The 27,792-nt window shown below is 43.7% G+C and overlaps 2 protein-coding genes across 5 annotated transcripts in view; both read left to right on the top strand.

Annotated features, from left to right (window-relative positions):
* Positions 1-23,086, top strand: PSMD9 (proteasome 26S subunit, non-ATPase 9). 2 transcript variants are annotated; one of them, XM_026018803.2, is made up of 6 exons: positions 1-263; positions 3,726-3,828; positions 7,943-8,154; positions 10,173-10,274; positions 20,980-21,068; positions 21,417-23,086. In XM_026018803.2, exons 1-6 carry the CDS (start codon positions 126-128, stop codon positions 21,442-21,444), a joined length of 672 nt encoding a protein of 223 aa, XP_025874588.1. In that variant the 5' UTR covers positions 1-125; the 3' UTR covers positions 21,445-23,086. The 2 variants fall into 2 exon arrangements, with proteins under 2 accessions (XP_025874588.1, XP_072578878.1); XM_072722777.1 differs by lacking the exon at positions 10,173-10,274 and having other exon boundaries at positions 10-263.
* A 342-nt stretch (positions 23,087-23,428) lies between these two features.
* The window catches only part of CFAP251 (cilia and flagella associated protein 251), a 66,995-nt gene continuing 62,631 nt past the window's right edge, over positions 23,429-27,792 (top strand). The window contains exons 1-3 of one of the 3 annotated variants that reach the window (XM_072722773.1): positions 23,429-23,563; positions 24,879-25,706; positions 26,485-26,709. In XM_072722773.1, the coding sequence (XP_072578874.1) occupies positions 23,480-23,563; positions 24,879-25,706; positions 26,485-26,709 (1,137 nt within the window). In that variant the 5' untranslated portion in view covers positions 23,429-23,479. Of the gene's footprint in view, positions 23,564-23,756; positions 23,884-24,878; positions 25,707-26,484; positions 26,710-27,792 lie in introns of those variants that run through there. The other 2 variants (XM_072722775.1, XM_072722774.1) reach the window with 2 other exon arrangements.

Here is a 27,792-nt window from a genome sequence, read left to right as displayed (position 1 = left end):
AGTCAGGCCGGCTGTTCCTCGAGGAAGTTTGGCCCGCGGGCGGAGCAGTAGCCACAGTCTCTTCCGGCGGCCGCATCCCGGAAGCCGGGGAGCCTGGTGTCCCGCATCCCGCGCCGAGGTCCAGGATGTCGGAGGGGGAAGCCAGGCAGGGCGAAGGCTCCCCGCAGGCCGGCGGGGTGACTGTCAGTGACATCCAGGAGCTCATACGGCGCAAGGAGGAGATCGAGGCGCAGATCAAAGCCAATTATGATGTACTGGAGAGTGTGAGTGGGGGCTCGGGGCTCCTGAGCGGGCGTGGGGGGCAGCCTGGGAGAATGGGGAGGCCGGGGCGGCCTGGGTTTGAGCGCTCAGCGGTGGAGCTCTCGCTCCCTGGGAGGCCCAAAGCGCGGCAACTGCGGCCTCTGTCGGCAGTAGGCGGTCAGCAACTAACGCTAGCACCTGAGACGACGGCCTATCACCGCAAGCGTTCCTGGAGCGCCTACCGAGTGTTGGGCGCTTGGGGGCGGTTTTATTTTTTTTTATTTATTTTTTATTTTTTATTTTTTGGGGGGGGGCGGTTTTAATTGCTTTACGTGGTTAGCTCCTTTAACCCTCGCAGCAACTTTTTGAGGTGAGTTTTACTATTCCCCCCATTTTAGGGATGGGGAAACAGAGGCGTTACTTCAACCTGCCTCAGGCCACAGAGCTAATAAATTGTGATAATCACCACCGTCGTTGGTGCTTGTTGAATGTGTACCAGAAGATCTGTGCTTTGCTAACTCACTTTACGTCAGAACTTCGTAAACTTTCATTATGTTTGGCAAGCACCTGGGGATCTTGTTAAAATTCAGTTTCCGATGAGGACGGGGCGCGGAGGTGCAGATGATCTATTTCTAGCAAATTCCCAGCGATGCTGATGATACTACTCTAAAGACCGAGCTTTGAGTGACAAGTAAGGGGACTGAGGCTCAGGGTGAGGCAAACCCTTGTCTAGGGTCATGTAACCAGAAGTGGCTGTGGTGGGGTTATTCCCAGGTCGACAGCCCCCAAACTGGTAGTTTTTCTTATGCCAATTAGTGTAGAACCACAAATCAATTTGCAGAGGAAGAATAAATTAAATACATCCTATATAGGGTGAATGGATGCAATGCATTTTAGGTGATGAGAGTAAAATCCAAGCATCAAAAGACCAGGGTATCATTTTGCAGGGTGCTGATTATTATGCCTGAAGGGTGCTGGTTTGTGTGTATGTTATATCATGAAATCCACAACCACCTTGTGAAGTTTGTATGTTACCCAGCTCAGAAAAGAGAAGTCACTTGCTTAGAGTCACAAAATGAGATTCAGATCTCAGGCCCGTTGAATCCAGAACTTGTGTTTTCAAGCATTATGCTAACAATTTTCCAAACTTTACTTTTTACCTCAAGCAGGATGCTATATCCATAATATCTCTTGTACTACTATTCCCTTGGTATTTTTCTTTATATTGATTCACCTTTTTACTTAAGTGTGTTTGTCTTAAATGAGAATTTTGTAACTTTACAGCATATGAGAAAGGGATTTTTTTCCCTCCCTTTAGCATAAGGTAAAAATGCATACCAAGGTGATATGTTTGTTCCTTTTTACCAGCTACAGTTATAGGCTGAAAGCTTTTAAGCCTGAAGCCCTCCTCTGTGATTGTTTTTTTAAAAAGGAGGGAGGAGCTAAAACCATAAATCTTATAGAATAAAGCATAGGAGTAAATTTTTGTGATCTTGGGTCAGGCAAAACCTCCTTAGATGTGATGCCAAAATCACAAGCAATGAAAGAAAAAGTAGATAAAATTTATCAGAATTTAAAACGTGTATCTCAAAAGACATATGTCATATGTCATCAGAGAAATGCCAATTAAAACAGCCATGAGGTACTACTACTACACATGTGTCTAAGTGGCCAGTATTCATCACAGTTCAACTCCGGATGCTGTTGAGGATGTGGGGGAACTCTTGATTCAGAGCTAGTAGGAATATGAAAGTTTCTTGCAAAGCTAAACATTTTCTTACCATACCATCCAGCAGTTGTGCTCCATGGTATTTACCCAAAGGAGTTTAAAACACGTCTACGCAAAAATCCTCATGATGTTTCCAGCAGCTTATTTCGCAATTGCCAAGACTTGAAGCAACCAAGATGTCTTTAACTAGGTGGATAGGTAAATAAAATGAACCTCTAAACAGTAGACTATATTACTGCTAAAAATAAATGGGCTAGTGAGCAATGAAAAGACCTGGAGGAACCCCAAATGCTTATCAGTAACTGAAAGAAGCCAGTCTGAGAAGACTGCATCAGTAGGATTTCAACCAGAATCCGGAAGGGGCAAAACTGTGGAGACATTAAAAAGATCAGTGGTTGCAGGGATCCAAAGTGATGGAAGGGATGAATAGATGGAGCACAGAGGATTTGTAGGGCAGTGTAGGTATCCCATATAGGATTGTAATGATGGGTACATGCCATTATACATTTGTTCAAACCTGTAGAATATAAAACTAAGAGTGAAGCCTAAGGTAAACTATGGGCTTCAATAGGAAATGGTAGGTGTAACCCAGTGGCTTCCAGAAAGAAAGGGAGAGAAGTGAATGGAATCCCTCATCCCAGTACATATATTCCCTGGGCAGCTTTCCTCTATGCTGACTAATAATTCAGCCATGATTTATTACTTTTACATGTATTAATTTCCTGGAGTCCCCATAACAAATTACTACAAACTGGGTGACCAGAGTGATGGAAAGTCATTCTCTCACAGTTGTGAAGGCCAGAAGTCTGAAATCTAAGCTGTCGGCAGGGTTGGTTTCTCCTGGGGGATCTGAGGGAGAATCTGTTCAGTGCCTCTGTCTTATTTTCTGGCGGTCACTGGCCATCCCTGGCTTTTGGTGGTCTAATTCCTCTGCCCCTGGTCACATGATCTTCTCTGTGTCATGGATCTCCCTCTGGAGAGGGGAGATCTCAACTAAGGGCACCCGGATTGTACACGGCACGACTGAGATTCAAATCAAAGTCTGACTGGAAACCCTCTGCCCTCCATCACAGGACGAGTTTCATTGCCATTGTGCACCATCCTCTGACTTAATGTAGGAAAAGACTTTAAAATGTTAAATGTGTCATTTTAGATAGGGAATACGTGTGCATGATCAAAATTCAAAAAGACTACAAAAAAATAGAAAATGAAGTCCCTCTGCCTTCCTTTCCCCTAGCCACCCAATTCCTTCTCCCAATGGCAGTTGATAACAGTATGCCCTTCGAGGGATGAAAACCTCTTTGAAATCCCTTTTAGATCCCTTTTTACTTTCAGGAAGAACCAAAGTCCTGCCACAGCTGGATGCTCTTTGGGGCTTTCACTCCCCTCTGGGTTTGAAGGCCACCAGCCAGGTGTCAGCTGCTTTTGGAAGGAGGGTTTGGAGGAGTCCAAGAGTCTGGCCTTGGGGATGAAGCTCAAAAGAGTCTTTAGTTTTATCTGCACTGTCTGACTTAAAAAGAGGAGCACAGATTGATGTGTTACTTGTGTTATTAAAAGTCAGTAAAAAGAAAAATAGTGTGTCGTCCCCCTGACCACAGAGGGTGGTTGTGGGAGCATTTGGGGAAAGTATGTGGCCTGTACTGTGTGATCAGTATGTGGCAGCTTTCATTCCTGTCGCCTTTATGATGGCTGCAAGGGAAAAAGTGTCTTGAGGACTTCATACCTGTGAAATCTTAACCATGTTTCTTCCCTCCAGCAAAAGGGTGTGGGGATGAATGAGCCACTGGTGGACTGCGAGGGCTACCCTCGGTCAGACGTGGACCTGTACCAAGTCCGAACTGCCAGGCACAACATCGTCTGTGAGTGGTGTGCGTGCAGCCAATCCCCAGCCTTCCAGCAAGGGAGGCTGAAGGCACATAAGCATGATCTCACTATTCCATATTCTCTGCTTCCTTCTCTTCTCCCCTGATGGGATTAGCTCACTGTCCGCATCCAGGGACTGAGTGGGGAAATGGGTTGGCCTCTAGGCTTCTAAATTTATGGTTTCATTTTTCATTTTGTTCTTAAAGACTTGACTTCACTGTGGAAACTTTTTCAAAGTGGTGATAGAAACTGGAGTCAAAAATTTGGAACTCCTCGGTGGCTCAGCGGTTGAGTGTCTACCTTTGGCTCAGGGCGTGATCCTGGGATCGAGTCCCACATCGGACTCCCTGTGAGGAGCCTGCTTCTCCCTCTGCCTATGTCTCTGCCTCTTTCTGTGTTTCTCATGAGTATATAAATAAAATCTTAAAAAAAAATTGCTTGCAATCCTGATCAAACTAGTTATGTGTTAGGAAATGCATCTAGCTGGTAAGGATAGTGCCCTGACTGCGGTCACTCACACAGGAGCCTTCAGTGCCTCAGTATAGACATTTGGAGGGAAGCAGAGCAGGGCTGGCCGTCAGATCTCAGGCTGTGCCATCCTTTGGACATGTTTTCCAACTTTAGGGTCACCATGTCCATGCGCCAAGCAGGAATGAAGGGAAGGACGAAGGTGGGAAGGGGAGAAGGTCCTTTGCTGCCCAGGACTCTCCCTTTAAGGAACTCTCCTGCAGATCCCACCCCCGCCTTGTTGCACTGCTTTCTGCTTTCACTTCCTAGGCCCCTCTGCCTGCAAGACATGTTGGGGTATGTACTCCATGGTGGTCATATCACTATCCTAAATAAAATCATTTATTTGTTTATAGTTGAGGAATAAGTTGTACGTAGCAGTTGGGTAGTATATTAGTTTTCTGGTCCTATTGTAACAAATACCCTAGACTAGTGGTTTCAAGTGTCACAAATTTATTGCCTTATAATAATCAGAGATCCAAATGGGTATCACTGGACTAAGATCAAAGTGTTGGCAGGGCTGTGTCCCTCTGGAGGCTCTGATAAAGAGCCCATTTCTTTATCTTTCCCAGCTTCTGGAGGTGCCTGTGTCCCGTGGCTCGTAGTTCCTCCCATTTCCAAAGCCAGCAGCTGTACCTCCCAACTCTGGTCCCACCATCTCACCTCTTTCTCTCACTGTCTCACTCCTGCTTTCACTTACAAAGACCCTTGTGATGGCATTTGGCCCCCTACCTGGGTAATCCAGGATGATCTCCCCAATCAGTGCGCTGGACTTAACCACATCTGTAAAGCCCCCTTTGCCATGGAAAGTAACATTGACAGGTTCTGGTGGCTACCACAAGAACATGTTTGGGGGCTTTATTCACCTCTGCCATGGGTGGGCAGCTGGCAGCCTCTACCACAAAGTCTTATTAGAGGGGAATTTATCATGCACATTTTTCCCTCATTGACCTCTGTTTTATGTGTTTGAATCTTGATTCCATCTGCAGCATGTTTTGATTATAAGGCCGAGCTTCCTTCTGGAGGCATAAGTAGTTACCACAGGAGTGAGATACCTCTTGAGGTGCCAAATGTTCCGCAAAGTTGCAATATAATCATAGAACAACATCTTAGAGCATCACTTTTCCTTGAAGATTTTGGGAAAAGAAGCATACCATTTTTCTATTGAAACAAGTGGAAGATACAGAGTAGGGAAGAACCATGTCAAGACTGGAGGGAAATTTGGGGGCTTTTGGTTTAACCCTCAGACTCCCCAGGGATGTAGCCTGCTTTCTTTGCGATTTAGGATTCTGGGGGAAATTTGAGAAGCAGAGCCTAACATGTGAGAGAGAGCACTGGCTTATTTTCTTCCAGATGTTTACCCTGATGTTCCAACACCATTTATTAAGTAGCCTATTTTTTCTCCATTAATTTGAAATGCTAGCAGTATTACATAGGAAATTTTCAGACATATTTAGGTCTCTTAGTTTTTTTGCATTGTTCTGTTGATACATCTCCTTGCTAATCACACTTTTTTTTAAAGTTTATTTAGTAATCTATACACCCAACATGGGGCTCGAACTCACAACCCTGAGATCAAGTCTCATGCTCTTCCAACTAAGCCAGCCAGGTGCCCCAATATCACACTATCTTAATGACTTTATTATATTTAAGAACCTGGTTGAGCAATTCTTATTGATCTTCTTTTTGTTTTTTTTTTTTAAGTGAACTCATGAGCCCGAGATCAAGAGTTGCACACTCTGCTGACTGGGCCAACCAGGCACCTCTCTTGTATTTTTAAAAATGGATTCTATTTTTTAGAACAGTTTTAGGTTTACAGAAAAATTGGAAAAATAATACAGAGAGGTCCCACATAGTCTGGACCCAGCTTTTCCTTATTATTAATATCTTACATTAATAGACTGCATTTGTTACAGTTGCAAGTTCGTTTTTTGAAATAGGCTTTGAAAACATTTTGTTTAGGAAAATAAATTTTTAAAAAAATTTTGGTTAGAATTGCAGTATATTGAAAGTAAAGTCATTCATCCTATCACTGGCAGCTGTGTGTTGGGTGCTTCCTGTGTGCCAGGCATTGTGGAAGGTTCTGAGGGTTCTCATGGAGCTTACTATCCAGAGGAACTTTTCTAGTCAAAGAGTGACTATATATTATACATCGACACCATTTTAAGTCTTCCTGCCCAGTCAGATGTCTCTACCTATTCAAGTTTGGGGGTTTTGTTTGTTTGTTTGTTTGTTTAAAGTAATCTCTATATACAATGTGGGGCCTGAACTTAACAATCTCGAGATCAGGAGTCAGTGTGCTCTGCCAACCATGGGCCCAGATCTGGGTTCTTTTCTTGCATCTGCTCCTGTGGGTTGAGTACCAGAGTCCCATTATATCTGAGGGCTTCACCTTTGCTCCAAGATGATAGGGGCAGAGGAACCAGGTCAGGTAGCTGTGCATGCCCACAGTCAGGGCATCTGGAAAGTCCGAAAGTCTGTGCCCCACAAACATTGGACATGGATTGGCAGGTAGTTTCAGTCAACAGCTCTGGCCTCTGAAACTCATCAAAAATGAAGCTTGTGAGTGACCTAGCTTGAATAGAGGTGTGGGATCCACAGCAATAAAGAAAATTGTTTTTAGGTTTAGAAAGTTGTCAAAATTCCAGCCACTGTGCTAGACTGGCCTGCAGCAATAACTTACTGGACTGGTGTGATTCTCGACTTTTTTTTTTTTTTTTTTTTTTTAGTAATCCGTACACCCATCATGGGGCTTGAACTCACAATCCCAGAGATTAAGACTCGCATGCTCTTCCTACTGAGCCAGCAAGGGGCCCCAGTTTGCTACATTTTGAATTAGCTATCAGAACGGAAACAAAGAGAATTTTACCCCCAGATTCCTAATTTCCAGCTCTTCTCCTGTTCTTCCAGACCAAACATCACCTGCCATGTGTTAGTGGACTTAGGCATCATTTTTCCTTGTGGGGCTGTTAGGAGAAAAGTGAAGTCCTTCTTACACGCAGCTCACTTCACTGATTTGCATGGCCACCACACTTGCCCCTTGTATGCATCTGAGGTGGTGGCTGTGGATTCACCACAGCAATTTCTTGCTTCTGTTTACCTTTTCCTTCCTTCCTTCCTCCCTCCCTCCCTTCCTCCCTCCCTTATTTCTTTCAAGATTTTATTTATTCATGAGAGACACACAGAGAGAGGCAGAGGGAGAAGCAGGCTCCCTATGGGGAGCCTGATGCAGGACTTGATCCCAGGATCCCGGGATCACCACCCGAGCTGAAGGCAGACACTCAACCACTGAACCACCCAGGTGGCCTTCTGCTCACCTTTTCAAGTCTCAGTGTTGCCTTTGGGAAGTCTTTCCTGATCTCCTAGACTAGCAAGGTCCTGTCCTGGCTGTCTAGCCCTTGGCAACAGTAATCAGATGTTAGTAATTACTTGTTCCTGACCTCTTTCCCTAACTAGACTTTGAGCTTCGTGACGGTGGCCCCCGTCTCGGCCACAGGTTTGTCCTCAGCCTCTAGTCCAGTGCGATCGAATGTGGGAGTCCTGAATTTGGGAGTCCTGTGTCTTCAGCTGGCTTCCTTGTTCCCTAATGTGGCATTCTCCCAGGCTTACAGAATGATCACAAGGCAGTCATGAAGCAGGTGGAAGAGGCCCTACACCAGCTGCATGCTCGAGACAAGGAGAAGCAGGCTCGGGACATGGCTGAGGCCCATGAAGAGGCCATGAGCCGCAACTTGGGCCAGAGTGAGGGCCGCAGCCCCCCTCAGGCCTTTGCCAAAGTGAACAGCATCAGTCCTGGCTCCCCTGCCAGTATTGCGGTAAGCCAGAACTCCACAACCTAAATCTACACCTGGAGGGTGCTATGGGTCTGGTAGCCTTGGGGTGGGGTGGGTGGGGCAGGACCGTGGATAGACAGACCCAGTGTCTGTCCATGCTGCAACTTGACTTTACCCACTTATTTAGCAAATACTGACTGAGCCCTGGGCTTCCCAGCCCTGTGCTGGGGCCAGGTTTTAGAGAGGAGTCAGCCCCTGCTGCCCACTAACCTGGTCAGAGAGAGGCCTGAGAGCCAAGGGAGAAGGTGATAAATATCCGACAGGGGGAAAGGATCTCTTCTTGACTTATTTTAGCCAGGCACTGAGTACTAGACAGGAGAAGGACAACTGTAGCTGCCATTTACTGCGTCTTTGCTTTGCACTGGCTGTATTGCCGAATGAATTCTAGACCTTACCTGGCATGTTTTTAAGTTCTAAGCAGCTTTATTGAGATATAGTTCACACACTATAAAATTTACCCATTTGAAGCATGCAATTCCATGGTTTTTAGTGTCTTCACAGAGCTGTGCATCACTATAAGCAATTTTAGAACATTTTCATTATTCTTTTTTTTTTTTAAGATTTTATTTATTTATTCATGAGAGACCTGAGAGAGAGGGGGTGGGGGCAGAGACACAGGCAGAGGGAAAAGCAGGCTCCATGCAGAGAACCTGACGTGGGACTCGATCCCAGGTCTCTAGGATCACACCCTGGGCTGAAGGTGGCGCTAAACCGCTGAGCCACCTGGGCTACCCCTTTTTCTTTTTTTAAAGATTTTATTTATTTATTTATTTATTCATGAGAGACACACAAAGAGGCAGAGACACAGGCAGAGGGAGAGGCTTCCTGCAAGGAGCCTGACACGGGACTCAATCCCAGATCCCAGAATCACACCCTGGACCAAAGGCATACGCTCAACTGCTGAGCCCCCCAGGCGTCCCCATTTTCATTATTCTAAAAAGAAACTTTACTGATTAGCCATCACTCCCCCCCAAGCCATCTCCCCAGCCCCTTGCAACCACCAGTCTGCTTTCTGCTTCATATAAATAGAATCCTATATGACCCTTATGACTAGCTTTTTCCACTTAGTATCATGTATAATAGAACATGTATCTCTATTTCTTTCTTTCTTTTTTATGGCTGAGTAATATTCCATTGTGTGGATATATCACATTGTTTTTTTATTTTTTATTTATTTTTTTTATTTATTCATGAGAGACACGAGAGAGAGAGAGGCAGAGACACAGGCAGAGGGAGAAGCAGGCTCCATGCAGAGAACCCAATGTGGGACTCGATCCCAGGTCTCCAGGATCACACCCTGGGCTAAAGGCAGGCACCAAACTGCTGAGCCACCCAGGGATCCCCTATCATATTCTTTTTATCCATTCATCACTTAATGAACATTTGGTTTCTGTTTTTGGCCATTATGAATAATGCTACTCTGAACATCATGATCAAGTTTTTATGTGAATATGTAGTTGATATTTAATCACAGCTCTAGCACAGAGCTGTAATAGGCCCATGACAAATATTAGTTGAAGGAATGAATGATTGTGATCTGTGTTCTTAGGATGAAAGGGTCATACTATTCCTGGATCAGCCTGGTATCTGTGCATGTGGAGACTTATAGAGCAAAATTGCCTAAATTCTGACCCCTGAACAAAATAGGCCCAGATTAGCCTGTCTCTTTTCGCCCCTGACCCCAGAAGATAGCATTTGGCTTTTCCCCACATTCTTTAAGGCCTGTACACCTGCCAGCTTTTATCAGACATCAGATAGATCTGGCCCCCTTTTACTAGATCGTCCTAGAAGGAATCCCTGGGAGAAAGTGACCCAATTATCCACCACCTCCTCCTGTGTGAGGTAGCTAAATCCCTGACCTCTTTGCTTTGTGCCTACCACTCTTCCCAGTAGAAAACAAGCTGTTGGCCTGGACGTTAAATTGGATATGAAAGGGTAAAGAACACCAGCAGCACATTTAACCCCTCTACCCTGATTTTCTGTTTTTCTTCTCTCTTTAGGGTCTGCAAGTGGATGATGAGATTGTGGAGTTTGGCTCTGTGAACACCCAAAACTTCCAGTCTCTGCATAACATTAGCAGTGTGGTACAGCACAGTGAGGGGGTGAGTTGGAGGTCACATCTGGTCAGTAACCCTAGAATTGCCAATGCCAGGAATTGTCTCTGGGGTCTTTCTTTGCTGCCTTCAGAGAGTTGTTGCTCAGGCACAGGGCCTTTGCACTTGCTGTTCTCTCTGTCTGGAATGCTTTTTCTCCTTTATGTGTATCCCTCATCTTGTACAAATGACACCTGGGCTAGGCCTTTGCAGCCACCCTATATAAATACCCTTTTCCTACTTCCTATCCCTTCTTTCATTCAACAGTATTTCTCAGGGAATCTTTTCACTTTCACATGCCTTGATCTTTTGTCCTGCTGCATGGCACTCCGTTGTAGGAATGGATTCCAGTTTGTCCATCCCCTGCCTTATCAGTGGACATTTTGGTTATTTATGGTTTTATTCTAGCATGAACAGTCATATATCCTTGTTCACAGATGACTTTTTTTTTTTTTTTTAAGATTTTATTCATTTATTCGTGAGAGACAGAGAGAGAGAGGCAGAGACGTAGGCAGAGGGAGAAACATGCAGGGAGCCCCATGCGGGACTCGATCCCAGGACTCCAGGATTACGCCCTGAGCCAAAGGCAGACGTTCAACCACTGAGCCACCCAGATGTCTCTACGGGCAACTTCTTGATATAAATACCAGAAAGTAGAACAAACAAACAAACAAACAGACAAAAAAAAAAAAAACCCAGAAAGTAGAATTATAGGCTCTCAGTGTATTATGCACACTTATAATAGGTAGTTCAAAAAAGTTTTGCTAATTTGTGTCCCGACCAACATTATGAGTGTACCATATCATCAGTAGTACTCTGTATTACTGATCTTTTAACATTTTTGCTAAAATGACATCTTAAATTAATTTTGTATTTTTCTGATTACCAGTGAGGTTGAGTATCTTTATTTTATATTTGGATTAATGTTCATATTTTTGTTTCTGTGGATTGTCTGTTTATATTTTTTCCATTTTTTTAATTGGGCTATTTGTACCTTTTAAAAAAATTGATTTGTTGGAATTTTTGAAAAAGGATTTTTTAAATTTATCTGAGAGAGAAGGGGAGAGAGAGAGAGCTTGAGTACAGAGGGAGAGGGAGAAGCAGACTCCCCACTGAGCAGGGAGCCGGCAGTGGGGCTCTATCACAGGACCCTGAGATCATGACCTGAGTCGAAGGCAAATGCTTAATCAACTGAGCCACCCAGGCACCCAAATTTGTAGGAATTTTTTTTTAACATACTCCAGATACTAAACCTTTGCCTGTTTTCATGATATATATGTTTCTCCTGATTATCTCCTTGTCTTTTAACTTATTTTATGGTGACTTTGAAAGTTTTTTTTTTTTTTTTAAGTTAACCATTTTGTTACATTTGTTAATATAACAACGTCTTCCCAGCCAAAACCATACCTGAGAATTTAAAGAAAGAAGGGACAGTGCACAGTAGCAAAGCACTATTCACACAGTAGTACCTTAGAACATGATTCATGTGCAGTTTGACAATTTCAATCCTTGGAAATATAATAAGGGTTGGGATTCAAAATTGGCTGCAATCCACCAGTTTCTGGAATAGTATGCCTTTAAATAGCATTTCTACCTGATCACCTCAGCTCTTGGCTCAGGAATGTAACTTTCACAAAAGTTATCTTGGCAAAGATCCACACTTTGCAGGAGAAACAGGGACTCAAAGTCCATAGAAATTATCTACAAAAGTTTTTCATTCCCAAATGAAGTATTCAGTTTGACAGTAATTCTTGGTTTGTCTTGCGCCTGCTCAGCTGTTTGGCTGCGTTGCTCATCCATGTGTAACTCTTTGGAAGGCAGGCATTAGGCTGAAACATAGCCGGCTGGTACCTGTGCCCCAGCCAGTTGTCAGGCCTTCATTCTCACACTGACACCTTCACCAAGTCTGCACTTGCATGGAGGAGGTTCAAGAGTTTGATTTTGCCAAAATCATCAGTTTTTTGCTTTATGGTTTTTGCATTTTGTGTCTGCTTAAAGAACTTCTCATGCTTTTATGGATTTGTTTTTAGTTTTTCTTTAATCCATGTGGAATTGATCTATTTATTTTTATTTTTTTAGTGAAGGGAAGAGAGAGAGGCAGGGAGAAGGGCAGAAGGAGAGAGAATCTTAGGCAGGCTCCATGCCCAGCATGGAGCCCAACACAGGGCTTGATTCACAACCCTGACATCATGACTAGAACCAAAATCAAGAGTCAGCCGCTTAACCAACTGAGACAGCCAGGTGCCCCAGTCTTTGATTATTTCTTAAACAACAGTTTTGAGGTATAATTCACATACCGTACAGTTTCCCCATTTGGAGTGTCTAGCTCAGGGCACCGGGCTGGCTCAGTCTGTGGAGCATGTGACTCTTGAGGAGTGAGTTTGAGCCCCATGTTGGGTGTAGAGATTACTTAGAAAAATAAAATCTTAAAAAAAACCCTGCATAGCTCAGTCGTTTTTAGTATATTCATAGAGTTGTAAATCTATTACCACAATCAGTTTTAGAAACATTTTCATGATTTCAGAAAGCAGCTCCATGCCCATTAGTGATCACTGCCCCTTCCCCCTACCCACCAACCCCTTAAGCACTAAACTACTCTTGGTCTGTATGGATCTGCTTATTCTGGACATTTCATATAAATGGAATCACATAATACACGATATTTTGTGATTAACTTCCTTTGCTCAACATCATGTTTTCAGGGTTTGTCTATGTTGTAGCAGGTGTCAGTACCTCATTCCTTTTTATGGCTGGGTCATATCATATTGTACGAATACACATTTTACTTATCCATTCATCAGTTGGTGGATATTTGGTTTGGTTCCACTTTTTGGCTATTGTGAATACTTTTGTGTACATTTATATACAAGATACTATGTAGACATTTGTTGTATATACAACAACTTAGTATATACCTCATCTGGAATTAATTTTGTGAATGGTATAAGGTAGGGTACCCCCCCCACAAATGGATAGTAGTTGTCCAGATACTATTTAGTGAATAGTTAATACTTTACCCACTTATTTATATCGCCACCTCTATTATCTCTCAGATTCCTATAAGTGGAAGTCTTTATTCTGTTCCATTGGTCTGTTTGTACTAAACCTTCCTGGGGTTCTCTGGAACAAATCCATTTGTTCTTTGTCAGCTTCTTTTTAACCTGTTGCCATAAAGGGTGTATTAGTTATTTATTGGTAAGTAAAAAAATAAACTTACTGTAAACTTCGCAGCGTAAATTTATTATGCCTCACGGTTTCTGAGGCTTGGACATCCAGGAGTGGGTTTTAGCTGGGTGGTTCTGGCTCGTGGTCTCAATGAGGGTGTAGTCAAGGTGTTGGCAGCGGCTGCCATTATCTGAGAGCCTGACTGAGGTTAGAAAATCTGTTTCCGAGATGCCTCACTCACATGGCTGTTGGTGCATCAATTCCTCGTGGCTCGGGCCCCTCTGTACTGCTGCTGGAGTGCACTTGCAGCATGGTGGCCACTTCCCCCAGAGCGAGCAGTCCAAGCGAGAGCACAGAGGAGGCAGTGGTGCCTTCTTGACCAGGTCTCTGAAGACATGCATTATCACTTCTACTTCATTCTGTTCATTAGAGGCGACTCACCAAGTCCAGCCCACGTTCAAAAGCAAGGGAATCATTAGCCTTTACATCTTGAAGGAATATCAAAGAATTTATGGGCATTTTCTAGAACCACTACACAGGGTGTCTATTTTCTCTACTTGCTCAGTTACCACTTGTCCACTTTCTGTTGGCTTTTTATTTTGGTGCCCTCTTTCGTCTTTGCAGTCTCCTGCCATGTTATTTATTCGTCCTGTGGTGGTGGTCTTTTGTTTCCCCTTGGCTGTCCTGTCATCATGTTAGTGAGATTTGTAGAAGCAGGTTGATTCTGTTATGTTTACCCAGAGTCTCGATTTTTCACTCTTTTTCCCTGGACTTCCTAGTGTAGTGGTTTGCTCGTGTGTCTTGTGTACTGTGGTGCACATACTTTTAAACTTGGCAGTTGTCTGGGCTCATTGTTATGGATTTGTTTTGTAAATATGTCTCTAGTTTTTTTGGGAGAGGTAATACACAGACACGTTTAAGACAGAACCAAAGAACATGTAATGAAAAGTCTCATGTCCTTCTGGGGTCAGTCTGTCCATATACCAGCATATAGAGCTATTGGCTATTAAAGTGTGATTTACCTATAGCAAAATTCACCCTTTTCAGTGTACAGTATTGTGAATTTTGACACATGTACATAGTCTGAGAACTGCCACTGTAATGAAGATATGGAGCAATTCTGTCATCCTCCCCCAAATGGCCTCATATCTTTTCATGGTTAACCCCTCCCCCAGCCTCCACCCCACCCAACCACCAATCTGTGCTCCATCCCTACAGTTTTATCTTTTCAAGAATGTCCTATAAATGGAACTGCACAATATGTATGGCCTTTTATTTTTTTAAAGATTTTATTTATTTATTTATTCATGAAAGACCCAGAGAGAGAGAGAGAGAGAGGCAGAGACACAGGCAGAGGGAGAAGCAGGCTCCACTCAGGGAGCCCGAGGCAGGACCCGATCCTGGGACTCCAGGATCACGCCCTGGGCCAAAGGCAGGTGCTAAACCGCTGAGCCACTAGGGATCTCTGTATGGCCGTTTAAATCTGGCTTCTTTCACTTGGCATCTTACATCTGAGATTCTTCCACATTGTTGTGTGTATCTGTAGTTCACTCCTTTTTACTGCTCTGTAGTGATCCACTGTGTAGATAAATGTCATATTGTTTACCCATTTACCAGTGAGGGACATTTAGGTTTTTTCCAGTTTTTGGTGATTAGTGATAACATCTACTGGTTTTTAGTCTGTCTTGTCTTGTCTTTTTTTTTTTTTTTTTTAAGATTTTATTTATTTATTTGAGAGAAAGAGAGGAGGGGCAGAGGGAGAAGCAGATTCCCTGTCAAGGAGGGAGCCCTATGTGGGGCTCGATCCCAGGATTCCAGGATTCCAGGATTCCAGGATCATGACCTGAGCAGAAGGCAGACGCTTAACCAACTGAACCACGCCAGTGCTGCTAGTCTGTCTTTTCTTTTTAAAAAGATTTTATTTATTTATTCTTGACAGACACACACACACACACACACACACACACACACACAGAGGCACAGGGAGAAGCAGGCTCCATGCAGGGAGCCGGATGTGGGACTCCATCCCAGGACTCCAGGATCATGCCCTGGGCTGAATGTGGCACTAAACCGCTGGGACACTGGGGCTACCCCGAGTCTGTCTTTTCTAGTTAAATAGATTATTAAGCTCTTCAGTGATCATGAATCCTTCTTTTTTTTTCTTATTGAGGTATAATTGACATGTAACATTATATTAGTTATGGGCGTACAGCATAATGATTCATTATCTATATATGTTACAAAATGATCCTCTCAGTAAGTCTAGTTAATATCCATCACCATAGTTACAGTTTTTTTTCCTTGTAATGAGAACTTTTAAGATTTACTGTTAGCAACTTTCAAATAGGCAATACAACATTATTATGAACTCTCATGTACAGCATGGTGACTGTAGTTAATAACATGAATCCTTCTTCACAAAAGTAGTTATTGAACATTTAAGCAACAGCACCTTTCCTTCCAATGGAATTTCTTGGGGAATTCCAATGTATCAAACAGATAAAACTTGAGCTGCTGAGGTGGGGAGACCTTACCCCCTCAGGGCCTTGGATCCTCCCAGAAACAGAGTCCAACTTGAGAATCAAGGGTCCGCTTTGTGACTTGAGAAAAATGGTAAAAAAACAAAGCAAAACAAAACAAAAGAAACCCCACCATGTTCTGTTGTTAGACGTTTAGGTAGTTTCCAATTTTATGGAAACCTGGAAATTAATACTCTGGTAGATGAATCTCTTGTAAATCTTCAATTAAAAAAAGTCTTCTTTATTATAAACAAAAGTTTTTGAAGAAAAGAACAGAAGTCCTAGGTCTCTTCCTTCTATGTACCTTCCCTGCTCTGTTTAAGTGCTGGGCAAGGTGCAGGCACTAGGGTGGCAATAGCACAGATAAACAGAAGGCCCCTTACCTCGCAAACACTTCAGCGAGGGAGACAAGTACTAATCAAACGTAATTATACACCCTCATGAGTATTATGAAGGAAAAGTTTGAGGAGGCTAGGAAGGCAATGGCTGCAGTTAGGATAACATTCCCGAGGATGTGACCTGTGAGTGTTAGGAGTTGATCAAGGCCTGGGGTTGCCTGGCTGGCTCCGTCAATGGAGCATGCAACTCTTGATCTCAGGGCTGTGAGTGAGCCCTGAGTTGGGTGTGGAGATTACTTAAAAAGATAAAATCTTAAAAAAAAAAAAAAGGTTGATCAAGCCTAGAGACTGGTAGCGAGATAAGGAGAGGAACCTTCCAGCAGAGTTGTGTCCCTGAGGGGAGAGGGCCAGAGAAGATGATTGGAGCCCAGAGTAAGGAGGGAAGGGGTAGGTGGGGAGGAGGTAGATCTGGGAAGTTGGCAGGGAACACACCGTGTGAGGCCTTGTGGTACTGTCAAGATTTCATTCTTTTTTTTACTGAGGAGCAGTAGAGAGCCATGCACACTTCCAAACTGAGGGTAACAGATGTAAGCAGCCTTGTGTCTTGGAAAGATGTCTCCAGATGCTAGGTAGAAAGCTGACTGGAAGGCTGACAGTTTTAGCACCCTGGTCAAGGGGTGATGGTGGCTTTGGTGAGTGGGCAGCAGGAAGTGGGTAAATTAGAGAGACCTTTAGGATATTAGTATATGGGCTTTAATATGACACCCAGCCCATGTCAAGCGTGACCTCTGGGTTTCTAGCTTGTCTAGGGATATCATTTTTAAAACCAGAATCACATCAGTGTATCTCTCACATATTTCTTTTCTTTTCTTTTCTTTTCTTTTCTTTTCTTTTCTTTTCTTTTCTTTTCTTTTCTTTTCTTTTCTTTTCTTTTCTTTTTTTTTTTTTTAAGATTGTATTTATTTATTCATGAGAGAGAGAGAGGCAGAGACACAGGCAGAGGGAGAAGCAGGCTCCATGCAGGGAGCCTGATGTGGGACTTGATCCCGGGTCTCCAGGATCACGCCCTGCCCCAAAGGCAGGCACTAAACCACTGAGCCACCCAGGGATCCCCCTCTCACACATTTTTTAAGTGTGGATGAATATGTCTATAGTGATTGCTTTTTGAAAAAGAAGACAAACAAGACCTACTTTACATAGCATTCTGGATTCTGTCCCCCTTGAGGGGATTTCCAGGTGGGGTACCTTCTTCATTGTATTCCATTTAGCTTGGTCTGCCATCTTTTATGTGACTAGCCCTCCATACCAGACATTGAGGTTTTATTTTATTTATTTATTTATTTTAAACTAAGCGATTTTCTCTTTCTCTCTCTCTCTCTCTTTCTTTTTCTTTCTTTCTTTCTTTTTCTTTCTTTCCTTTCTTGACAAACAAGACCTACTTTACATAGCATTCTGGATTCCGTCCCCCTTGAGGGGATTTTCAGGTGGGGTACCTTCTTCATTGTATTCCATTTTGCTTGGTCTGCCATCTTTTATGTAACTAGCCCTCCATACCAGACATTGAGGTTTTATTTTATTTATTTATTTATTTTAAATTAAGCGATTTTCTTTCTTTCTTTAAGATGTTTTATTTTATTTTTTATTTTTTTTTCTTTTAAAGATTTTTTAATTTATTTATTCATGAGAGACACACACACACACACACACACACAGAGAGAGAGAGAGAGAGAGAGAGAGAGAGAGAGAGAGAGAGGCAGAGACACAGGCAGAGGGAGAAGCAGGCTCCATGCAGGTAGTCTGACGTGGGACTCGATCCTGGGTCTCCAGGATCAGGCCCAGGGCTGAAGGCAGTGCTAAACTGCTGAGCCACCCGGGCTGCCCATTTTTTAAAAGATTTTATTTATTTATTCATGAGAGACAGAAGCAGAGGCACAGACAGAGGGAGAAGCAGTCTCCCTACAGGGAGCCCAGTGTGGGACTCAATCCCTGGATCCAGAATCATACCCTGAGCAGAAGGCAGATGCTCAACTGCTGAGCCACCCAGGCGTCCCGACATTGAGGTTTTACCCTATGTTTGGTCATCACCAACAATGGAGTAGTGAATATTCTTGTCTTACATGAGGCTTTCTGTCAGAGAGATTTCTGGAGGTGGAATTACTGGGTCAAATGCAATGCACATTTACAGATAGATGTTGTCAGGGTACCCTCCAAAAAGTTTGAATTAGTTCACATTTTCTTGAGCAGTGTATACGAGGGCTTGTTTCTTGACTCCTCTTGCCCATGCTATTGGCAGTCTTATTCTTTGACCATCTAGGTGAAAAGTGGCATCTTTTTGTTTTTTTCTTACTGCTTTACTTTGTCAGATTTAGAGATTACATTGATAGATCTGCCACAATTTTTAAAAATTGTGATAAGATATACATAACATAAAATTTAACACTTGAACCATTTCTGTATGCAGTTCTCTGGCATTAAGTACATTCATATTATTCTGCAGCCCCCTCCTCCATCCCTCAGCAGAACTTTTTCAACTTTCCAAACTGGAACTCTATACCTATTAAACACCAACTTCCCATTCTCCTCTCCCCAAGCCTCTGGTGATCACTAATCTGCTTTCTGCCTCTTTGAATTCACTTTCCGTAGAATCAGATGATATTTCTCCATTTGTGGCTGATGGATTTCACTTAGCATAATGTCTTCATGGTCTGTCCATTTTGTGTGTGTCAGAATTTCCTTCTTCCTAAGGCTAAATAATACTCCATTTTGTTTATTCGTTCATCCGTTGATGAACACTTGGTTGGCTTCCATCTTTTGGCTATTATAATGAACAGGGGTGTACAAATATCTGTTTGAGTCCCCACTTTCAACTCTTGGGGTGTATACCAAGAGGTTTAATTGCAGGATTATGTGGGGACACCCGGGTGGCACAGTTGTTTAGACATCTGACTCTTGGTTTTGGCTCACATTGTGATCTTGGGGTCATGAGATCAGGCCTGCTTGGGGCTCCACACTTAGTGTGGAGTCTGCTTAGGACTCCCTTTGCCCCTCCCCTGCATGCTCTCTTTCTCTCCCTCAAATAAATCTGTGAAAAAAAATAATTGCAGGATTATGTGATATTTCTGTTAGCAGTTTTTTGAGGAATAGCTATCCTGTTTTCCACAGTGATTACACCATTTTTCATTCCCCTGTAGCAGTGTACAATGTTCCAGTTTCTCCATATTCTTGCCAACTCTTGTCATTTCCTGTTTTTGGATAGTAGCCATCCTAATGGATGTGCAGTGATACCTCATTGTGGTTTCTGATTTGCATTTCTTTAATGATTAGGGATGTGGAGCATCTTTTCACGTGTATTTTGGCCATTTGTTTATCTTTTTTGGAGAAATGTCCACTCTAGAATTTTTTGCTTATTTTTTAATTGGATTGTTTGCTGTTGTGAGTTGTAGGAGTTCTTTATATATTCTGGATATTAATCCCTTATCAGATATATAATTTGCCAATATTTTCTCCCATTCTCTGAGTTTTCACTCTGTTGATAGTATCCTGTGATGGACAAAAGTTCTAAATTTTAATGCACCTTGTTATTTTTAAGTTTCCTTGGTATATATTCTATTTTATTTTTTTACATTAAAGTAATACATACACATGGTACAAAGTATATAAGTATATAAGTACAAAGTATATAAATATATATATATATATAAATATATATTTTATATAAAATATAAAAATATAAAATATAAAGTAATACATACACATGGTACAAAGAAATATAAAAACATAAAGCCTGGGTGGCTCAGTTGGTTAAGCGTCTGCCTTCAGCTCAGGTCATGATCTCAGAGTCCTGGGATGGGACCCCATGTTGGGTGCCCTGCTCAGTGGAGAAGCCTGCTTCTCGCTCTACCTCTGCCCCTGCCCCCTGTTTGTGCTCTCTTGCTCTCTCAAATAAATACATAAAGTCTTAAAAAAAAAAAAAAAGATATAAAAATAAATGTCATCTTTTTTTTTTTTCATTCCAAACTCCTGGTGCTTCTCTCTGCAAGTAACCATTGTTAACAGTTTTTTTGGATATCTTCCAGAAAGCTTTGTATACGTGAAGCAACAAATATGCCCTTTTAGAAGGTATATTCAGGAGTGCCTGGCTGGCTCAATTGGTAGCATGCAACTCTTGATCTCAGGGTCGAGAGTTCAAGCCTCACATTGGGCATGGAGCCTACTTAAAAAAAAGAGCATAAAAAATAAATGAATAAAATTAAACAAAAAATGTATATTCAGATGGGTTCATACTTTGCTCGTTTTGTTTTTACTAAAACGGCTTCATTCACTATCCTATATTTGACTAATACCTTATCAAGGGATGTTTTGGGTGTTTTCAGTTTTTGAATTTATAAACAGTCCCAGAAGTAACACTTTGTTCATATATTATCTTGTACTTTTGTAAAATGTATCTTAGGCGCCTTTTTAAAAAATTTTTTTGGAGAGATGTGTTTGTCCATGAGGATATTACCAATTCACAGCCCCATTGGGGGGGGGTGTCATGTCCCCCACACTGTTGACAACTGCAGGATTACGCTTATTAATATAAGCATACTTACCACTCTGACATGCAAAAAAATCAGTATCTTGGCATTTTAGTTTGAATCTCTTTTGAATACTAAACAGGTTGACTATAAAATGAGCTTATTTTCCTTTCAGAAACCCCTCAATGTGACGGTGATCCGCAGAGGGGAGAAACATCAGCTTAGACTTGTCCCGACCCGCTGGGCAGGAAAAGGACTGCTGGGGTAAAGTATCATTTCTGCTCACTTACACGATGCCCTGTCAGTTTTCACTTGAGTGTTTGTCAGCCATAAAGCTCTGGGGAGGAGGTAGGGTGGCTACTGGGAAATGATGGTATTCCCCAGATCGCCTGTAGAAACTCCTGATAAGTACTTGAAGCACGAATGAGATTGCAGGTGTGGAGGTAGAAGGAGCCCTGGTCACTGATTCTTTCACTAACTGGGCATTTGATTTAAAAGACATAGAATGCAGGTGAATCACTCAGAGGGCTCACTTTTTGGTCTTCTGATTGGAGCCACCAAACTTATGTCATTTCTTTTCTTTTCTTTTCTTTTTTTTTTTTTTTCTTTCAGCTGCAACATTATTCCTTTGCAAAGATGATTGTTCCCAGGGAACAGTAATAGGAAACCATCTTCCCTTGCCCTGGATGTGGGTCTGGTGGGAATTTCTTCCTTCTCTTCTCTCCCGGAAGCTTAAGGATTTGGAGGAGGCTGGAAGCCTGGACTTTTTTGGGTGATGGAAACGGTGTGGCCTTCCAGTGTAACCTCTTGGGATTAAGGCATTGTTAACTTGATTTGTGCTTGGCATCTTTTGCGAATTAGGCGATGGCCGAAAATGGTAGTTTTCTGGGTTGTGGGGAAGTGGGTGGGAGTTATTCTGGCAGGTGTTGATAGGACGTTATTCTTTAGGATTTTTCCTCCTGAATAAACACAGGTTTCAGTGCTGATATGAAGATGTTATCACCCCAACCGAATTCCCTTTAAAAAAATTTTTTTATGTAAATTAAATTTAGTTAACGTACGGTGCCAACTGAATTTCTTGTGAACCTCCAAACCAAAGCTCTGAGAGGAGTTAGAACATTCTTATAGAGAGTTGGACAGGGACACCTAGCTGGCTCAGTCAGTGGAGCATGTGACTTTTGATTTTGGAGTTGTAAGTTCAAGCCCCATGTTGGGCGTAGAGATTACTTAAATAAAATCTTGAAAAAAAGAAAAAGTTATACAGAACAGGGGCACCTGGCTGGCTCAGTGGGTAGAACATGCAACTCTTGATCTTGGGGTTCTGAGTTCAAGCCCCATCCAGGGTGTAGAGCTTACTTTAAAAAAAAATTTGGACAGAACAAACCAACAGTAGTTCTGAAGTCAGGATTTGACCAACACTTCAAGAACATCATCCGTTAGTGAGTGGGGTTTGCAGCATCTGCATTTTGCATTATGGCACTGCTGCTCTGGATACAGAAATTACATCCTCAGCAGCTCTACCTCCCGGGCACATCGCTCCCTTGAAGAATAGGGAAAGCCAGGAGGCTCCCCAGGTAGCCCCCTGAGGTGTCAGCTTCCTCCTCTATAACCCACAGGAGAGCAGCAAGCTCCCTTTGCTTCTGGAATAAAAAACATTGCAAATTATCTTCTAATTTGACCTTTTTAGTTGAACCTCCTGGTCATCCCCTCAAATCAACAGTAGTTTGTAAACTGCCAAGGTGTGTTTGATTGCTGATGGGACCAGCAGAGTGTGCATACCTGACTCCTTGAAAATGCTGATTCCTTCTTCCTTCCTTTTATTTTCTCTTTCACAGGGCCACATGGGTTTCAGTGATTCTTAGTGACCCTGTGTTTTACTTTCTCCCTTCACCTTATCACTATTTTTTCCCACATTTCTTGCACATCACTTTCTATTTCAGAGGAAGGATGGCCCGTTCTGCTGAGGCATGCCAGTGTTCCTTGGGAATGGATTTGCTTAGGTTGAATACAGAAACTAGGTTGTCTTGACAGGAATCAATACTTGGGCTCTTGCTTCCAGCCATGGATTCTCATGCTCAACTGGAAAGCCTTCATATTGAGTGTCTTCCCCAAAACTCTACCCTAGCAGTGCATCCACATGCATTCCCCTCTTACAGACACAGACATGCCATGCGTACCACTGTTTGCTGTTTAAATTGTGTGTGTGCGCGTTCTGATTCCAAGTATTTTCAAGTCTCTTTTTATAAGCCCCAGATTATAATAAACACAGCTTGTATCATCCAGTTTGATCCTTTTTTTTTTTAAGATGTATGCTTATTAATCAACCAGCACTGGGGCTTGGGGGTGGAGGGCAGGGAGAATCATTGACATTCTCCTAAAATGAGAGCACCAGAGTTTTCTGCATCAGTGCCCTTGGCTGCTTTCCTGCAGGTTTAAAGAAGCCTCAGGATGGCGGCGTGTGCCGTCTTCTGTGAGATTGTAGCTGAGAGTCACTTTGAAGTGATGCTAATAGGCTGAACCAAGCTGGTTTTGCAGAAGCATTTTGTGATGAGAACAGCAAGATAATGTAACCTAAATAGTGTGTAATCCCAGCTAGCGAAAATACTGCACACAGCATGTAGCGCCCGTGGGGAAAGCGTGGAGGGCCGATCTGTGTGCCGCGCTGAGACCGGGAAATGAAGTGCGCTTTCGGCAAGGAGACCTTTACCAAACAGCCCGTACTTCATCTCGTCAAGCCTTCGGAGAGTCAGAACTGCCAAGTATGCACCACTTCAGCTTCTCGGACTTCAGCGCCTTTTGGGGTGGGGGGGCGTTGGGGGAGATGAAGAAAGAGTCCCCTGGCAAGGAAGGCTAATTTCGTCCGGGGGCGGGGCAGTGGCGCGCGCGTCCCTCTGGGGACCGCCAGGGGGCGTGAGCCTTGGGCACGTGGCCACCGTCCCGCCCTTCAGCTTCACGGCGGGTAGCTTGGGGACGGAGCTTGGGTGGCAACCGTAGCTAAGCAGCGCGTGGAGGAGAAAACCGTGGCCTCTGGAGGCTGGGGAGGTGACAGAGGGGCCCAGGCGGCGGGAGGGCGCGCTCTGTGAGTCGGGGCCGGGGTCCTGCTGTGGGAGGGCCTGGTGCCCCGCGGGGGTGGGGGGCGCTCGCCCCATCTGGCGGCGGGGCGGGGGGGGGGGGGGGGGGGGGGAGGCAGGGGGGCAGCCCCAGAGATGGAGGAAAGAGCCCGCCTGGGCGTTGTGCACCCCCGCCACTGACCTCCTATACCGTCCGCCCCTACCCCTGGACCCCAGTATTAAGATCTGCCGGCAAAGTTTGCAGTCTGAGCAGGCCCCGTGCTGGGGGGGGGCTAGCAATGCTTGGTGTCCTAGCAATGCTTTTTTCAGAGGGAGGAACCAAGCGTCACAGTCTGCCTCTTTCTAGCGGTGTGACCTGAATAAGTTACTTCAACCCTCAGAGTTACTTCAACCCTCAAACTCAAGTTTGTCAGAAGGAATAAATGAGAGACCCTGTTAGACGGCCACTAAACTTTATAAACGATTGCTGCCTTTCAAGCACCCTGCAGCAGCTGTGTTGAGCATTTTACATCTGTCATCTCAACCCCAGAATTTAGGGTTCTCACTTTTATTCTGCCTGTGAGCAAATTTGGACTCTGAGGGGTTCAGTGACTCGCCCAAGGTCACAGAGCTAGTGAGTGGTAGAACTGGGATTCAGTGCCAGGAGAGGCTGACTGTAAAGCCCAGGATTTTAATCACTAAGCCACTGCTTCTGCCCTTGTTTACATTATTAGGATTGTTGTTAATGCCTGGGTTATCACTTTGCTGCCTGTGGGAATATGAATATATATAAAGTGAGTTAGAGGGCTCTAAAGTTATTCCTAGAAAGATGAGAGGCCCTGACATCAATATGTTTAAAATTTGGGACAGGCTTTCCCAGGTGTATGAAATTCTTTTTTTTTTTTTCTTGTGGGAAAGGAACAAGAGCTAGTATTGCACACTTCATCAATAGGTTAGTGCACCAGGAAATTAAAATGGGAAACAAAGGGAACTGCTGATTGTTATGGTCAAAATTTCTCTAAAGGAAAGTCCACAAAAAATAATGTCGGATGCAGGAGAACAGCCACTAGAAGAAACAGAAGAAGATGGGGAAACAGAGATGGAAGAAGATTATAATTATAGAGGAATGGAAAGTATGCAACAGGAATTAAAAGAAGATGACATATTAGTATGGAGAGAGCTTCAGCAGGAGGGGGAGCAGGAGGAGGAAGGAGAGGAGGAAGGGGAAGAGAAGGAAGGAATGGAAGAAGAAGGGGAAGAGGGAGAGGAATGGGAAAAGGAGAGGAGGGAGGAAGAAGGGGAGGAAGGGGAAGAAGGAGAGGGAGAAGGGGAAGAGGCAGAGGAATGGGAAAAGGAGAAGGAGGAGGTAGAAGGGAAGGAGGTGGAGGAAGGGGAAAATGAGGGAGAGGTAGGGGAGGAGGGGGAGGAATGGGAAAAGAGGGGAAAGGAAGAAGGAGTGGAGGAGGAAGGGGAAGAGGAAGAAGGAGAGGAAGAAGGGGAAGAGGGAGATGAGGAAGAGGGGGAGAAATGGGAAAAGGAGGGGAAAAAGGAAGAAGGGGAAGAATGGGAAAAGGAGGGGGAGGAGGAGGAAGGGGGAAAGGAGGAGGGGGAAGGGCAGGAGGAAGAAGGAGAGGAGGAAGGGGAACAGGGAGAGGAGGAAGAGGGGGAGGAAAGGGAAGAGGAAGAAGAGAAGGAGGAGGAAGAAGAGGGGAAAGAATATGGGAAGGAGGAGGAGGCTGCAGGAGTACAGGAAGAAACCACCATGAAGCTCCGAGAAATCACCAAGTCCATGGTCAATTTGGAGAGACTTACATCAACTCGCTCCCAGTCAGTCATGTCTGGAACTTTCCTAGTAAGTAGTAATTTTAAGTCATTCATTCATTGTCATTAACTGAATACTTACCATCTGCCGGGCTGTGGGGAAAATACAAATAAGATACAATCCATTCTCTTAAGGAGCTCTTAAGGTGTGTAGGGAGGCCGATTGATACCTGAACTCTGTAGAACAGTATGCTAAGTGCAGTGCTTGAGAGATGCAAGGACACTTAACCCAGCTAGGAGGATGGTCAGGGAGAGCTTCCTGGAGGAAGTGTGCAGCAGAACTGATGTAAAGAGCTGGTTGGGGTTCACTGGAGTGTGTTTGTCTTAAAGCAAAGTCTGTGTTATAACAGTAATGTAGGCTTTCCACAGACTCTTCCTGGCGCAGAGCTCACTGTGGTCCAAGAAGTGACTCCATGACTCGTCCATCCTTGGAGACGATCTGTGCCTCTTAGAAGAATGGTTTTGCTGTGTGGTTCTGCTAGTAGGCCAAGAACAAACCTGGCACATGATTCATGTTGTTTAAGTACAAAATGTCCCAGGCTCCTTTTATAAAACACTCCATGGCTCCAGTGTGAGGCAAACACCAAGGCTGGCTGATCAGGAGCTGAAAGGAGAGTGAAGGAGACAACAAACCACACACACTGTATTTGGAATACAGAAAACCCTTAGTCTAAGAGTCAAAGCATTCAATAGGATCAAAGCATTCAGAAACAAGTGAGCTTTTAAGGGACTGGAGCTCAAAACTAAGATTTCTTGATTTGGATCAAACCAGTTTTGAGCAACAACAGATTCATTTCCCTGAAACACAGCCCTCAAGCGAGCCTACAGAGAAAATTGACCAGATGCCCCAAGACGAACTGGGACAAGAAAGGAGAGACTTGGAACCGGGAAAGGAAGAAAAAAGATTATCATCCCTAAGTGAGAAAGAAGAAAAAGAATTCCAGCCCAAAGCAGAGATCCCGGAGAGTTCACTGGTATCCACCAGTGAGGACATTTTGTTCCAAAAGGATTACAGTGCCAATGTTTACCCTTTGGTAAGTGTAACATCCTTTTTAATTTCCTCCAGTGCTTTGAGAGCATGGTGAAATAAGACAATTTTATGCATTGGGGAAAAAATATCACCAGAAAGGTCCCTTTTGAACTAATAATAAACCCATACGGGTTTTTTTTTTTATTTTTATCTTTTTAAAGATTTTATTTATTTATTCATGAGAGACAGAGAGAGAGAGAGAGAGAGAGAGAGAGAGAGAGGCAGAGACACAGGCAGAGGGAGGAGCAGGCTCCATGCAGAGATCCCGGGTCTCTAGGACCACGCCCTGGGCTGAAGGCGGAGCTAAACTGCTGGGCCACTGGGGCTGCCCAAACCCATGTTTTAAAATTCAGTTCAGGGCTCTGGCTGGACATGTGTGACAGGATACAGACAAGAACGCTGCATTTGAGTCCAGTAGTGTTGCTCTGCAGGCAGGAAATTCCTTTTTTTTTTTTTTAATTTTTATTTATTTATGATAGTCACAGGGAGAGAAAGAGAGAGAGGCAGAGACATAGGCAGAGGGAGAAGCAGGCTCCATGCACCGGGAGCCTGACGCAGGCAGGAAATTCCTGGACGTGGTGTGTCTGTTGCACAGGGTGCTGTTCCTTGTGGGAATCTCAAGCTGCAACTCTCCTCCTCTTCCTCCTCCTCCCCTTCCTCTTCTATTCCTTTCCCCTTTCCCTCCTCTTTTCACCTCTTCTGCCTTAATTTGCTTAATACCTTTACAAACTCCTAAAATCATCACGGGCTCCTAAAATTATCCATTCTAAGATGGGCCGCCAGAAAGCGAAAGGTATGGAAAAAGTGAAAGCTGCTGAGAAAAGTACCAGGCGGTCCAAAGGAATCTGCTTTTGCTGCTATGACAATATTCCAGAGCACCACCATCTTTGAGAATTACAAATATTATCACGTACCAAGAGGAGGAAGAGGAGAGTGTTTTCCCTTCTTTCTCCATCTGCTACTGAAAATGCTTTCTAGGATTCATCTCTGGGTTTTCCCCTGTAGATTCTGCCTTTGAAAGATTTGTAAATGATTGAGCATAAAACATTTAATGTAGCTCCTGACACAGAGTGAGCACTTGACGAGT

The sequence above is a fragment of the Vulpes vulpes genome, chromosome 10, assembly GCF_048418805.1.
Source record: "Vulpes vulpes isolate BD-2025 chromosome 10, VulVul3, whole genome shotgun sequence".
Taxonomy (NCBI): domain Eukaryota; kingdom Metazoa; phylum Chordata; class Mammalia; order Carnivora; family Canidae; genus Vulpes; species Vulpes vulpes.
The sequence above is the reverse complement of the archived record's forward strand: the minus strand, read 5'-3'. Positions and strand labels throughout refer to the sequence as shown.